This window comes from Gasterosteus aculeatus, chromosome 7 (assembly GCF_964276395.1).
Source record: "Gasterosteus aculeatus chromosome 7, fGasAcu3.hap1.1, whole genome shotgun sequence".
Classification (NCBI taxonomy): Eukaryota; Metazoa; Chordata; class Actinopteri; order Perciformes; family Gasterosteidae; genus Gasterosteus; species Gasterosteus aculeatus.
Window position 1 is genome coordinate 8853349 of NC_135694.1, and position 12337 is coordinate 8865685.

The window sequence follows — 12337 nt, forward strand, 5'->3', positions numbered from 1 at the left end:
ACAGACAGGAAGTTAAGCATCGCTGCCTTCAAAATAAAACAAGTGATAGAAAAAAGAGGGGGGGTGTCGGTGCTCGTACAGTAGAATCAAGCGTGTGCACAAATCAAGCATTGTTCGTAAAAGGTGTTCTGGTCCTTTCACCTCAAAATGGATGCGATGGCTTTAATCGTGGCAGTTAATCGAAGGGCCCCGTCAAAGGAGGAGTAATACATTTACCACTGTCGCCTGCATTGCTGCTAATCCTGCATTGAATGGGTTTATTAAAAAACACGAACAGTTAAAAAAAACTCAGTTGTTACCTTCTTTCCACCAACAGAGAATTCAAATTGTATAAGTTGGTCTGGGCATTCTCATAATTGTATTCAATGCAGTGCAATAACACTTTACAATAAATCATCTCTGGCTAAATAATGACAATAACAACCCTGTACTGCTGTGATGTTGCTGCTCTTCCTCCTCCTCTTCTCCTTTTACAAATTATTATTGTCTATTTTGAAGGTTATTCTTTTGTTTCAGTTTAGTTTACTTAATTTAATGTAATATTTTTTAGCTTATTATTTGTATATAATGTGTATCTTTTTATTCTACTCTTAATTCTCTGTACATGCTGCGATAACAAAATTTCTCTCTTGAGGGATCAATAAAGTATCTCTCTATCAATCCTTCAATAGGCTGTGTAAGTATATATTTGAAAAGTCAAGTAAGAGAAATGTTATGCAGTTATTTTAGAGAGTTATAGAAGGTAAGACTTGCGCCCCTCAGTAATAAAAGAGAAGGAGTCGAGATCATCTGTTAAAACCGTTGATCTGAAAATGGACAAAGAAAGTAACTGTAAAAATACGTTGTCATGTTGTTGAAAACAAAACAAAAAGTGAGTTAAAAAAAATTGAAACGCTGGATCAAGTTGATTTCCGTTTTTGCTATCAAAATGTTCGCTTTACCTATGTCAGAGAAGCTATTGTTTATATTTGACAGATACTTGTCTTTTGATCGGAATTTCCCTGGTATTATGCAAAAAATCTTTGTTTAAGAAAACAAAAACGTATTTTCATACAGTCCTGAATTATAGTTATTTCCTCCACACAGCTGATATAATCACATCAGAGTACCCTTCCAAGAACTTGTTCAGGGAATAGAATACACCATCTTCAATCCCCATCACATCGGAATAAATATCAGCTGTGCCATCCTTGTGTCGGTGCAGAAATGTCTTTGAAGCACCTCCATGTTTTATTTTGAAAGCGGTGACCGGATGCCAACTGCTCCTACTGCGACAGCCTTGCCGCTGGTTCCTCAGCCCAAACGGTGGTGCAAGGAGGGAGAGGAATGAGGCTCCTTAATGCGGATGACGCTATAGGATGGATTTATTTATTTATTTGTTCGCCTTTATCCAAGTGGCCTGAAGCATGTTAAACCCAGTGCAATATGAATATGCATCATCAAAAGCCTCCAACGCGTAACCTCTGGCTTCGGTCTCATCCGATTATGAAATATCACCCTTCTTCTCCCCGGCAGCGCGTCGCTCACCAGCCTTTCTGTCTCCGACACCCCATTCCTCCCTCTCCCTTTCACCCATTTCCCTCGCTTCCTATTTGGGGTTCTCAGAACAACCACATCCCATCCCGGGCTTATCATTTTATATTCAGCACAAGGGCGTGCGTAATACCGCGCGCCTGCGCCACATCTCCATCCTCCTCCTCCTCCTCCTCCTCCTCCTCCTCCTCCTCCTCCTCCTCCTCCTCCTGCGCGCTGTGTCGCAGATGAGCTCAGCTGGAATTGCCTCTTGGGGAAAAAGACACCCGGGGGACCGGCGCTCCGGTAAGTGTCTGGGAGCGCTTCTGGTCTGCTCGTCACATCGCCACCAGAGGCTGTTAATGCTGCACTCCGACATTTAGACTCACTCTGGTTAACAGCCATCCGCTATTCTGTTGTAGACTACTTCCTAGCAACTTCTTCTGGAGCATCAATAAAGTTATTAGGCTTCCTTCCGGGGGGGGGGGGGGGTGGCATGGGTGTTTGCATCAAATGTCTCGGTAATCGACGTTGCATTTCAGTGCAAAGCCCTCCCCAACCTGGCGGTGGCGCTGATAGATCAGGGGACCACCTACGTCACAACGCACGTCTTCTGGAGACCATGAAACCAAAGGGCGGTGGGACATTCCAATCGGAATAGAACACATCCGTGATGGCTGCAAATCCGGTGTTTGCACACGTAAGAAACCAGTAGCACCATTGATGAAAAGTGTGTTCTACTGCTAATTAGTTCAACCCTTTTTTAGTAAGAATAGCCATGTGTTTTTTGTTCTTTGAAATGTTACCAAAGCTTCACAATATTAGTTAAATATGGTACATTAGAAGATTAAAATGGCCTACGACAGCAAAATAAAAATAGCATCAATAGAGTGTTTCAGAATGTGTTTTATTTGTAATTTCTATTGAAAACAATAGTATATCATAAATATAATAATTAAATGCTTATGATACCAAACAGTCCCAAAACTCACACACTCACACAGCATCACATGGGGAAAAAAAACTTCTGTGTGGAGTACACACTCAGAGTGTAAATAAAGCAAAATAAGGCACAAAAAACATCAAGGTCTTTGTGTGAATATAATTACAGTGCAAAAGTCCCGATATAAATTATATTTAGAAATGAGATACAATCCACGATTCATTTCTCTACAGCTGCATACTTCCTGCGTACAAAAGAGTTGAGCCGCCCAATGTTCTGCATTCTCAGTTACAGAGAGAAATGACGTTATTTCTCTCACTTGCCTCACTCTAACTTAACACAATAAGGGAATTATTAATTACATGGTTCAGAACCACCGAGGGGAGGGATGTTTATGGGTGTGTGGGCCACAAGGTGTCACATATATTCTCCCTTTATTTGTGGATCAACCATTATCGGGTCACCAGCGAAGAAAAATGAGCCATGAGCACTTTTTAACACGGTTTAGTACTCAAATGTTTGTGAAAATTGACTTTGATGTAGACACATAAATAACATAGATAGCCAAACTGTTTGAAATTCATTGAATCCACAAACCTCAGGAAACTCATTCCAGCTGGGGGCTTTTAAAATACCTAAACCATTTAATAATCATGATAATAATGAATCAGATTTATAGACAAATGAATAATTGTAGCTTCACAAAAACAGCAATCAGAAAATTGACTTGCATCAAATGTCAGTAGCAGCAAAGTATGTTAAATAGAATGTGAAAATAATAGAAAATTTCCTGGCCTTGAATCGATAATCTTTTACTTACTTCACATTTACGTGTTCACACATACTGTACATATATTACATTGTGCAGTTCTGGTGACATTTGGCAAATTTCGCCTTATGGCATTTCCTTGAAGTTGCAAGGAAGTGAGCACTCCATCCGCTCTAAAAACGTACGCATAACTTGAAATTGTGTTTGGTTTACAGATTAAGGAACGAATAGTGCTGAGTGATCTCAAACTGAAAGACTGCATGACGATGGATTTTATAGCATAGTTCAAGGGATTCATTAAATGCTCACTGTACAGAATGTGTTGGAGCCTCCCTGTCTAAAGGGAAACGTGAGGTGTCAAATTTAGAAGAGGAAACCTACGTTACAGACTTGGAGGAGCTTGAAGGCCACGGCCTCTTACAAGCATCTGATTTAAAGAGGTCATATGTTGCATTGTGGGAATCCAGGGTTATTGGAACCTGACCCCTAAACGTTGAGATATTTCTGCCTGAGCTGTGACCATTTGCTCCTTAACTTGGTTAAAGCCCACCCACGGCTCACATACATCCCAACAGAGGCATGAATCCATCAGGTTGAATCTTTCAGTGGCTTTTTTTGTTCTTTAAGTTTGATTAATTAGATGTAGAAATATACAAATTAAAAACTATTTGGGCTCAAGGAAACTGGTCTTCCTTTGTCTCGTCGACATGTAGTGCTACTGGTGAATGGACCCACTCAGTATCCAATCATTGACCTCCAGGAGCTCAGAAAGGGAGAGATCTCTCGAGGTGTCCCCCAACGGTGGCAGTGAGGGGGGGTTCTGCGGGACTGGTTCATCAAAGCTGCTGGAGGTAGTCTGAGACATGTAAAGGGCGCTCGGAACAGTGAGCATGGAAAGCAGAGGGCCACAACTCAGCGTGGCTTGTTGTCCATAACTTGGCTCCGAGGCCAAAAAAGAGAGGGGGGGCGTCCCTGAGCGAGACTGAGGAGAAGGATCTTGAAGAGTTGGCGGTAAAAGAGAACACGACACGCCGGAAGTCCGCGAGACTTTGCTGAACGGACCGGGACAAAGCTGGGACGCAACCGGCGGATAGTGCGGGTCGAGGGGAACTCCAGGAGAGGGAGCATAAAGGAAAGATGCTTGAGTCGATAGAAATTCGTCCAGCGCCCCGGGGTGAAGGGGGCTGAAGTGAGCATTCGCCGGCGTGAAAGAGCTCGCGTGGACGCCGCCGGACCTCGAGGGCGAACCGTTCGTCGGCCTGGATGAGACGATGGGAGGGGGATCGCTGCTAAACAGAGAACCTTCAGAGAAAGGGGCGGAGCTGGAAGCCGCCACAGAGCCGGAGGAGGTGAAGGGTTCGGAGGAGGTGAAGGGTTCGGCGGAGGTGAAGGGTTCGGAGGAGGTGAAGGGTTCGGCGGAGGTGAAGGGTTCGGCGGACGCGCCGTGACGCAAGTCCAGAGCTGCGCTGGTTGGCGGAGGGGGATTTACAAAGGGGAGCTGTGTGCTTTCAACGCAGTCACGGGTTTGGACACCCAGGCGGGAGGTCAAGGAGTGAGAGAGTGAGGGGGCAGGGGTGACCGCGGAGCGCGGGGCCCCGGAAGGGCCCCTGGGGGGGCTGGAGGGGGAGACCGCGGGGCGGCCTGTCGGGTTTGACGCCGAGTCTCTGAGGCAGCAGAAAGGCTTGTGGCGCTCCAGAGCTGTGGTGTAGAGGTGGAGGTCTTTCTTCAAGGCCGCTATCTCCTTTTTGATGGCCGAATTGGCTCGCTCCATGCACTGGAGCTCCTAATGACAAGAGGGCGGCGGGGAACAGGGATAAAGGGCAACACAAGAAAAGGAGGGAGAAAAACTGTTAGCTGTGCAATGTCTATCTTTATTATCACAAAGACCAGAACATCTAAGCCATAAAAAATGATAACAGACATACATCAGAAGACCTCCCGCACACACTACAGCCAAGCAATACTCATGACGACTTTAGGACGCTTCTGTAATAGAAAGAACAACCAGGGAGTTGAATCTGCGCGGCCAAAGTCGGAACCTCAAGGGAGAACTGAAATATTGCGCTAATGTGACGGTACTGCAAGTTCAGCACAACAGGGGAGAGCAGGTGGTGGAGGGAGTTAAAAACTTCTATTCGTACAATCAAATTGATGAAACCGTTCCTCTTCAGAGTTTCTAGAATGAGTTTCTCCTGGTTTATCAATATAAAGTCTCACTTTTATGGCTTTGTTACGCTCGGCTGTTCATCTCCATCGAGCCCCAGCGACTGCAGGCCCGGGCTTGAACAACGCTCAGAAGAACGCCGTCTCCCTTCTGAGAGATTACATTTCTGCAAAATTCCCCCAAGGTCAGAGAGGTCACAGCCAAAGACGCGGCACTACGGAGCTGTGAGTAACGCGCACTGACCCTTTAAACCCGGGTTGTCAATGCAATTTATGTCTTTTGTCGCCGAGCTGGAACCCCCCCCCCCCCCCCCACGGCGGGCGGGATCTGGCCCGCAGGCCGTATGTTTGACACCCCTGCTTTAAACCGTGAACCGCTGACTCCGTTTTTCAGTGATACACGGCCACGCCGCTCCTTCAGAATGAACCCGAAGGAGCAGAACTGAAAGAGAAGAGAGAGAGAGAGAGAGAGAGAGAGAGAGAAAGCGAAAGTCTGGAATCCTTCCAACTGAGAGGACACGCACCCACTCATGGCTATGGAGGAGAAACAATTGTCGCTTCCAACGCTCAGCAAGACAGCAAATAAGAGCAGTCTGCTAAATGTTAAACTAATCCTTTGAAGCCAGGGTTTTATTAGTCTGCAAAAGTAATTTCATTTGGCAATTGTTCAAATTTTAGTGTTAACAATAGTCATGTTGAATTCATTTACTTTTTAATCTAACATACAACTTGTTGGATTGTCAACATTAATAACCCCAGCTATAGTGTCATTTTTGTGGTGAATATCATCAACAACAGCGAAACAAATGTTAACACAAACCTTCATATCACCCCAAAAGTACTAACTATTATCAAACACCACATTGGTACAAAACGCCATTCAGAGGAATGACTGAATTTATATAGGATGGAATTATTAAGCAATAAATACATTTTAAAATCAGGACAGTAAAAGTTGTCCCTGGCGCAAATAAAAAACAGACCCAGTTGTGTGAGTGTGTGTGTGAGTGTGTGTGTGTGTGTGTTTTCTGACTAGGAAGGGAGGGTGAATGGGAGGGAGGCATACCAGAGGGAGTGGAAGCGCTTCTCCTAAAGCAGAGTGTTTACAAGAAACGCCTGCGGGCGCATTGGCAGATTACACAAGATACACGCACTACTGGTCCCGTCGCCTTTCAGGGGGGGGGGGTTGAAACGGAAAACTGAGTAAGCGGGTGATGGTGTGAGAAAAGGAGGGTGAGGCGAGGGGGGCCCGGAAGGAGGGACTTTCTCTGACCTCGTGAAGTTCGTCGGCTCTCTCCGTTTGCTTCCTGCGGCTCTTCCTCGCAGCGGTCTTGTTGTTCTCTTGTCTTATTCTCCCTCTTCCACCCGCCCGTCGTCCCCCCTTTTCTCTCTCCTTTAGGGAGGAATGCAGGAGACACAGACGCATCTGGGATTTATTAGTCTGTATGGGATTTTGTGCCCACTTGTCTGGTGGCATCCCCTACTGCCTTTTAAGGAATCTCTTTTCACAGTGGAAACTTGTTTAATGTTTTCATATTGCATGATGTTTTTTAGAGGGCCCATAGTCCATAAGGTCATGAGATAAACCGATCACATGAAATTGCATGTGATCTCTTAATTAAAGCGGAAAGTTGTTGCGTTGCAGTATATGGATGTTAAAATAAAAGTGAAGCGGCATTAAGCTTACCAAGCTCTTCAGGTGGCATCCAACTAGTTATTGCACGTGTGTGACTCCAAAGGACGGTCTAAATGAAATGTTTATCCAAAATTCCCCGTCGCCTGTGCTGAAAACGGTATCACTTTGCATCTATTTGGTATTTTCACACGAGTTCGGAGCGATGCACAGTGACTGCATGCAAACTCAACAGGAGCTGTGTCAAATGGAGGTGCGCCCCTCTCAGCTAAACAACTAAAACCGTATTCATTGAATTAAAATAAATAATGACTTAAGTAATAAAAATCCAAGGAAAGCTTTATCTCTACTGTTAGCGCAGAGACTTCTGTGCATACAGAAATAGTCTTTTAGTGTTCTAGCTGAAGCGACAATCGTTATCAGCACAGTATAATAACTGTTAACTATTCTAACTATTCAAACGCCCCATGTATTAGAACAGAATGGTAATGTTGGGAACTCTGAGATACAATGCATTTTATGCTTTTTTAGACCGTTTTTAGGAGTTTGATATTTTAAGTATTGTTGGACCTTTCGTGCCTTTATTAGATGACATAAATACAATTATTCAGAGTTAAACTGGGCTTTTGGCAGACGCAGCATACGACAGTCCTCTTGAGCCACAAGAAATAGAAAAGAAATTCTCTAATATTACTAATAGAGATTTTATGTTTATCTAAAGGTGTGTTCTGATTGTAATAACGTGAATTTATTTGTAGCCCAATTTCAAATGATTTGCTACACATAACACACAACAAGCCATACTTAAAACGGAGCTACAGCTATGAGGGCAATATACTTTCTATAACAAATAAAGTGATTATTGTCTGGTATTGACCAACAAGGGGAACGAGGAGTTTACTCACCGATCCAGCGGTGTTGCTGGCACCTGACACCGAGCCGGGGCTGTTGAGGTCCAACCCGGACTCCATGAATAACGGGGGCATCTCTTGCCCCCTTTCTGACTGAGAGTCGACCGACAGGATGCACCTACTGCGAGATCGGGTCATCCGTGCTGCGCGATCACATGCGAGACCGGTGACGCGAGACCGGTTGAAGGTGACGCATAACAAGCGCTCCTCTGCAGCTCGGGGTTAAACGCGCAGAGACGCTTCCGTGGGCGCGTGGACATCCGGACGGTGGGATTACTCCTATGAGCCCTTTGGTATCAGACAGCCAATGATGCAACATGATGCTGCGACTGCTTTCAGTTTCTCTTTATTTTAAACTGACCTGTTGCAAGGCAAAGGACTGCGGGAGGTGGGGGGGCAGTGCTGCCTTCACGGGTAGTGTGTTAGTTCCGGTGTCGACATCTTTACTGGTAAAGGAGGCGCCTAAACGAGGTGGATGACTGATCTCCTGTTTGGTTTTCTCAAGAAGAATAGAACATAAAGCAAGAATAATCAATATTATATAAGCCAAATATAAGCGCATTGCACTTGAAGGTAATTGTTTGTATTGTTCCGTCTAATGTTGGTTTGGATTTAATAACTTGGATACTGTGTCAAATATCCACATATAAGTGGGTCCCAATTTTAAACTAGTATCTGAGTTCAGAATAGTAATATTTCCGATAGCACATGAAGGCATCATGACAAATGAAAATGAAAAGTTGGCACACGAAGAATGTTGGGCCCCATTCACGTGCAGGGGATTTTTCAAACGCTTTTGCCAGGAAGTGAATGGTCAAGCCCTCAGGCAGCGGTCTACAGGTCCGCTTCTTTGCAGGATGTGATGTGACTCAAAGTTCATCACACATGGCTCTCTTTTCGACCACTCTAAAAGTTGTGAGTATTTGTGTATTCAAACTAGAAACTTGATAACACCAGGTACATCATATATATCCTTAAAAAATCTATATAAATGTACTACACAATTATGTTAATATGGTATTGTGTGCCAGTGCTTACACTATAAGTAGCATAGCTCAGGAATATGATTGACTTGATTAGACATACAATTAAGATCCAGAAAAACATGTAAAAGGCATAGGATTTTAGGAAGTTGGGGGACTGTTAAATATAGTTCCAGCTCATATGTGTTTGGATACGCATGTGGTTGCGTATCCATGTGGTTGCGGGAGGAAATACCAAGATTACTTACATCAAACACATGTAATTCCCACAACAGACACACGGGGGCACTAAACCCAAACGAACAGCGCGTCACACTATGGATTGCACAACGACCAATGAAACAGCTTCGAACGTCTCCAACAACCAATCAGCGTTCGCTCCTCGACATGAAGTCCAATGGTTGGCTGCGTGGGGCGGGATTAGCATTGCAACCTCTTCCGGATACGACATGCTCTTCATGGATGCTAAACATCATTCATAACAACACTACAAATCCGTAAAAAGAACTTCTCTATTATAGCCGCAGTTGAAAGCCATACTGTGACAATGGGTTTGCTGACAATTTTAAAGAAGATGAAGCAGAAGGAGCGGGAGATGAGGCTGCTGATGTTGTATCCTGCTTGTAATTTTACTAGCTTAATGCTAGCTGGAAACAAATGCACGTTAGCGTTCATCTACCAACGTTATTTTAACTTTCACCCGCGTCCATAACGTGAGAGATGCACGTCGCAATCGCCGTCAGCGCGCGGGGTTCGATAACGACAGAGATGGTTGGTGGTAAACTGAATCTGGGTACATTAGTAAAGTCCGAGTCAGATCAGGACATTTAAAAGTGAGGAGTGTGTGTGTGTCTGTATCTTCTTTAACCCGAGACGTGCAGAGGTCTGGACAATGCGGGGAAGACGACCATCCTGAAGAAGTTCAACGGAGAAGACGTGAGCACCATCTCCCCGACGCTGGGCTTCAACATCAAAACGCTGGAGCACAAGGGGTGAGTGCGGGGACGCGCTGCTGTGACGCAACGTGCACAACCCTTCATTTCTTCATGGTCAAATTTCAATCATGACGGTCAGCCGGAAGAGAAGAGTGTGGCTTTCTGCTATTAAGCACCACCCCCCCACATTGAGGCATTCGTGTATTCTTCTAATGTTCCAGGATGTAGTTCCCCCAGGCTTCCTCCACACTGATGTTCTCCACTCTTGTTTTTCAAGGTTTAAGTTGAATATCTGGGACGTTGGGGGTCAGAAGTCACTGCGCTCCTACTGGAGGAACTACTTTGAGAGCACAGACGGGCTGGTGTGGGTGGTGGACAGCGCAGACAGACTCCGGGTGGAGGACTGCAGACGGGAGCTCAGTGCACTGCTGCTGGAGGAGGTACATGCGCGCACACACACACACAGAGGCACATGTTGGGTGTAGTCAGTCAAAGACTCTGCTAGCCATCACTGATGAATCATCCTACATTGTTTGAAGCAGGTATCTATGATGCTGTGTGGTTTGATCTTTAGGCTACATAAATCTCTAAAGTTGAGTGTCCTCTCCTCCATGCAGAGGTTAGCCGGCGCGACACTGCTGGTATTTGCCAACAAACAGGATTTACCAGGAGCCCTGTCGAAAGAGGCTATACGAGAGGTAAGGTTTAACACGTTATTTTCTTCATTGCTGCGATACAGTCCTGTCCTTCTTGAATCATGCAGAAGCTGCACATGACAGTGTTGTCGTTGGGTTCCTTGTAGGCACTGGACCTGGATGGGATCAAAAGTCATCACTGGTGCATCATTGGTTGCAGCGCTGTCACAGGAGAGAATTTGTTAGCTGGAGTGGACTGGCTGTTGGATGATATCGCTGCAAGGATCTTCACCACTGACTGAATGTTTGAGCAGACACGACTCCCGGCTCAGCGGACTGTTCTGATCCAGAGCGCAAATGTATTTATTCAATCAGCTGGTCAAAGTCAAACATGAATGAGCTGTGTGTATTAAACCGGGTTTATACCATTTTTTTCTTTCGTTTAATATTGCCACTTAGGATGCTCAACAGAGTGGAGATTATTTGCAAAATGTAAGAGGCCTAATTGAGGCTAAATGTGTGATCTCTGCCACCATGTTCTACATTTCAATAAAGATCACTGTCATTATGGAACCCATGGGAATTTAATATCCCATATGATTTTTGCATTAGCAAACTAGTCTTGTCAAATTCTTTGACTTTTCTGGAATTTGAGCCACTATCGTATTGACCTTGTCTTAGCCTAATTGAGCCATCTCTTAACCCTTGTATTATGTTGAGAAAAAAATACGTTTATTATGTTGCGGGTCATTTTGACCCGTATTGTCTAAAAGCACACAAAACAGTCAAAAATGAAGTTAAACCAATAATAACTTTATTTTAGATTAAACAAACATTAAGAAGAGATGAGAAGAAGAGATATACAATTCAAACACTATATTAAAGAACTCCTGATATCATGTTTTTCTTCGTCACAAACACTTAATTTAACACTTTCATTTAACTTGCCCCATTCTCCTGGGGTTTTCAATGTTCAACATTTTCAGTGTTCCCCACATGATGGACAGAATGTGACGGTGTGCTTTCTGCAGATGTACTTCTTGCACCTCACACAACAGGTACTTGTTTTACTGTCATCTCGGGAGGGACAGACTTGGCATCTTTTGCGTTTCTTTGCACCTGTATCCGAAGGATCCATTGTGGGTTGGTCAGATGCCCTGCCCTGGACCTTTGTGATGACAGCTGCAGCTGCTGGGGTTCGAGCTGGCCTGGCCCGGTTCTGGATCTTGGGAGTGACAAGTGCTTTGCCTAGTTCTTCCAGGAAAAGTCGACGTCGGTACAGTTTGCTGGCATTCCACTGCTGGTTGATCTCAATCCACAGCACATAGGCATTGTAAGCAGACACATCCACAATGTTGTAGAAAACCACCAAGGGCCAACGGGCAGTCTTGCGCTGGCAGCTATATGTGGCTGTGACTTTGTCAAGATTGTCAACTCCTCCTTTGGTGGCGTTGTAATCCAGGATCATTTGTGGCTTCATGTCCTCTCTTGTGCTCAGAGAAGCATCTTTGTGCATTGTGCTCATCACAAGAACATTCTTGTTTCTCTTTGGGCAGTAAGAAACAAGTGTTGTTTTCTCCGTGAAAGCAAATTTTGAGGAATGCAGAGGTCTTCCTTGCATCTTCAAAATCTCACTGGGAAGTTCTGGTTTATTTTTTCTGACTGTTCCCAACATAGTCAGCTTTCTCTCCTGAAGTTCATCTCCAAGACGGTAGGATGTAAAGAAGTTGTCACATGTGATGTTGTGACCTTGCAGCCCTTCAGTCATCTCCAATACCACACGCATTCCCTGATTCTTCTCAGGTGCTCCTCCAGGTGGCTTTCCAGTATATACCTGCAGGTTCCACGCATAA

At 44.7% G+C, this 12337-nt stretch overlaps 2 protein-coding genes across 2 annotated transcripts; one reads left to right on the forward strand and one right to left on the reverse strand.

Moving 5' to 3' along the window:
• Nucleotides 1–2402: 2402 nt before the first annotated feature.
• batf2 (basic leucine zipper ATF-like transcription factor 2) lies at nt 2403–8408 on the reverse strand. Its single transcript, XM_040182441.2, has 3 exons — nt 7926–8408; nt 6661–6780; nt 2403–5007 (listed from the first exon to the last, which is right to left on the reverse strand). Exons 1-3 carry the CDS (start codon nt 8067–8069, stop codon nt 3940–3942), a joined length of 1332 nt encoding a protein of 443 aa, XP_040038375.2. The 5' UTR covers nt 8070–8408; the 3' UTR covers nt 2403–3939.
• Nucleotides 8409–9305: 897 nt separating this feature from the next.
• arl2 (ADP-ribosylation factor-like 2) lies at nt 9306–11100 on the forward strand. Its single transcript, XM_040180463.2, has 5 exons — nt 9306–9526; nt 9796–9906; nt 10127–10289; nt 10467–10547; nt 10652–11100. Exons 1-5 carry the CDS (start codon nt 9462–9464, stop codon nt 10784–10786), a joined length of 555 nt encoding a protein of 184 aa, XP_040036397.1. The 5' UTR covers nt 9306–9461; the 3' UTR covers nt 10787–11100.
• Nucleotides 11101–12337: the final 1237 nt, after the last annotated feature.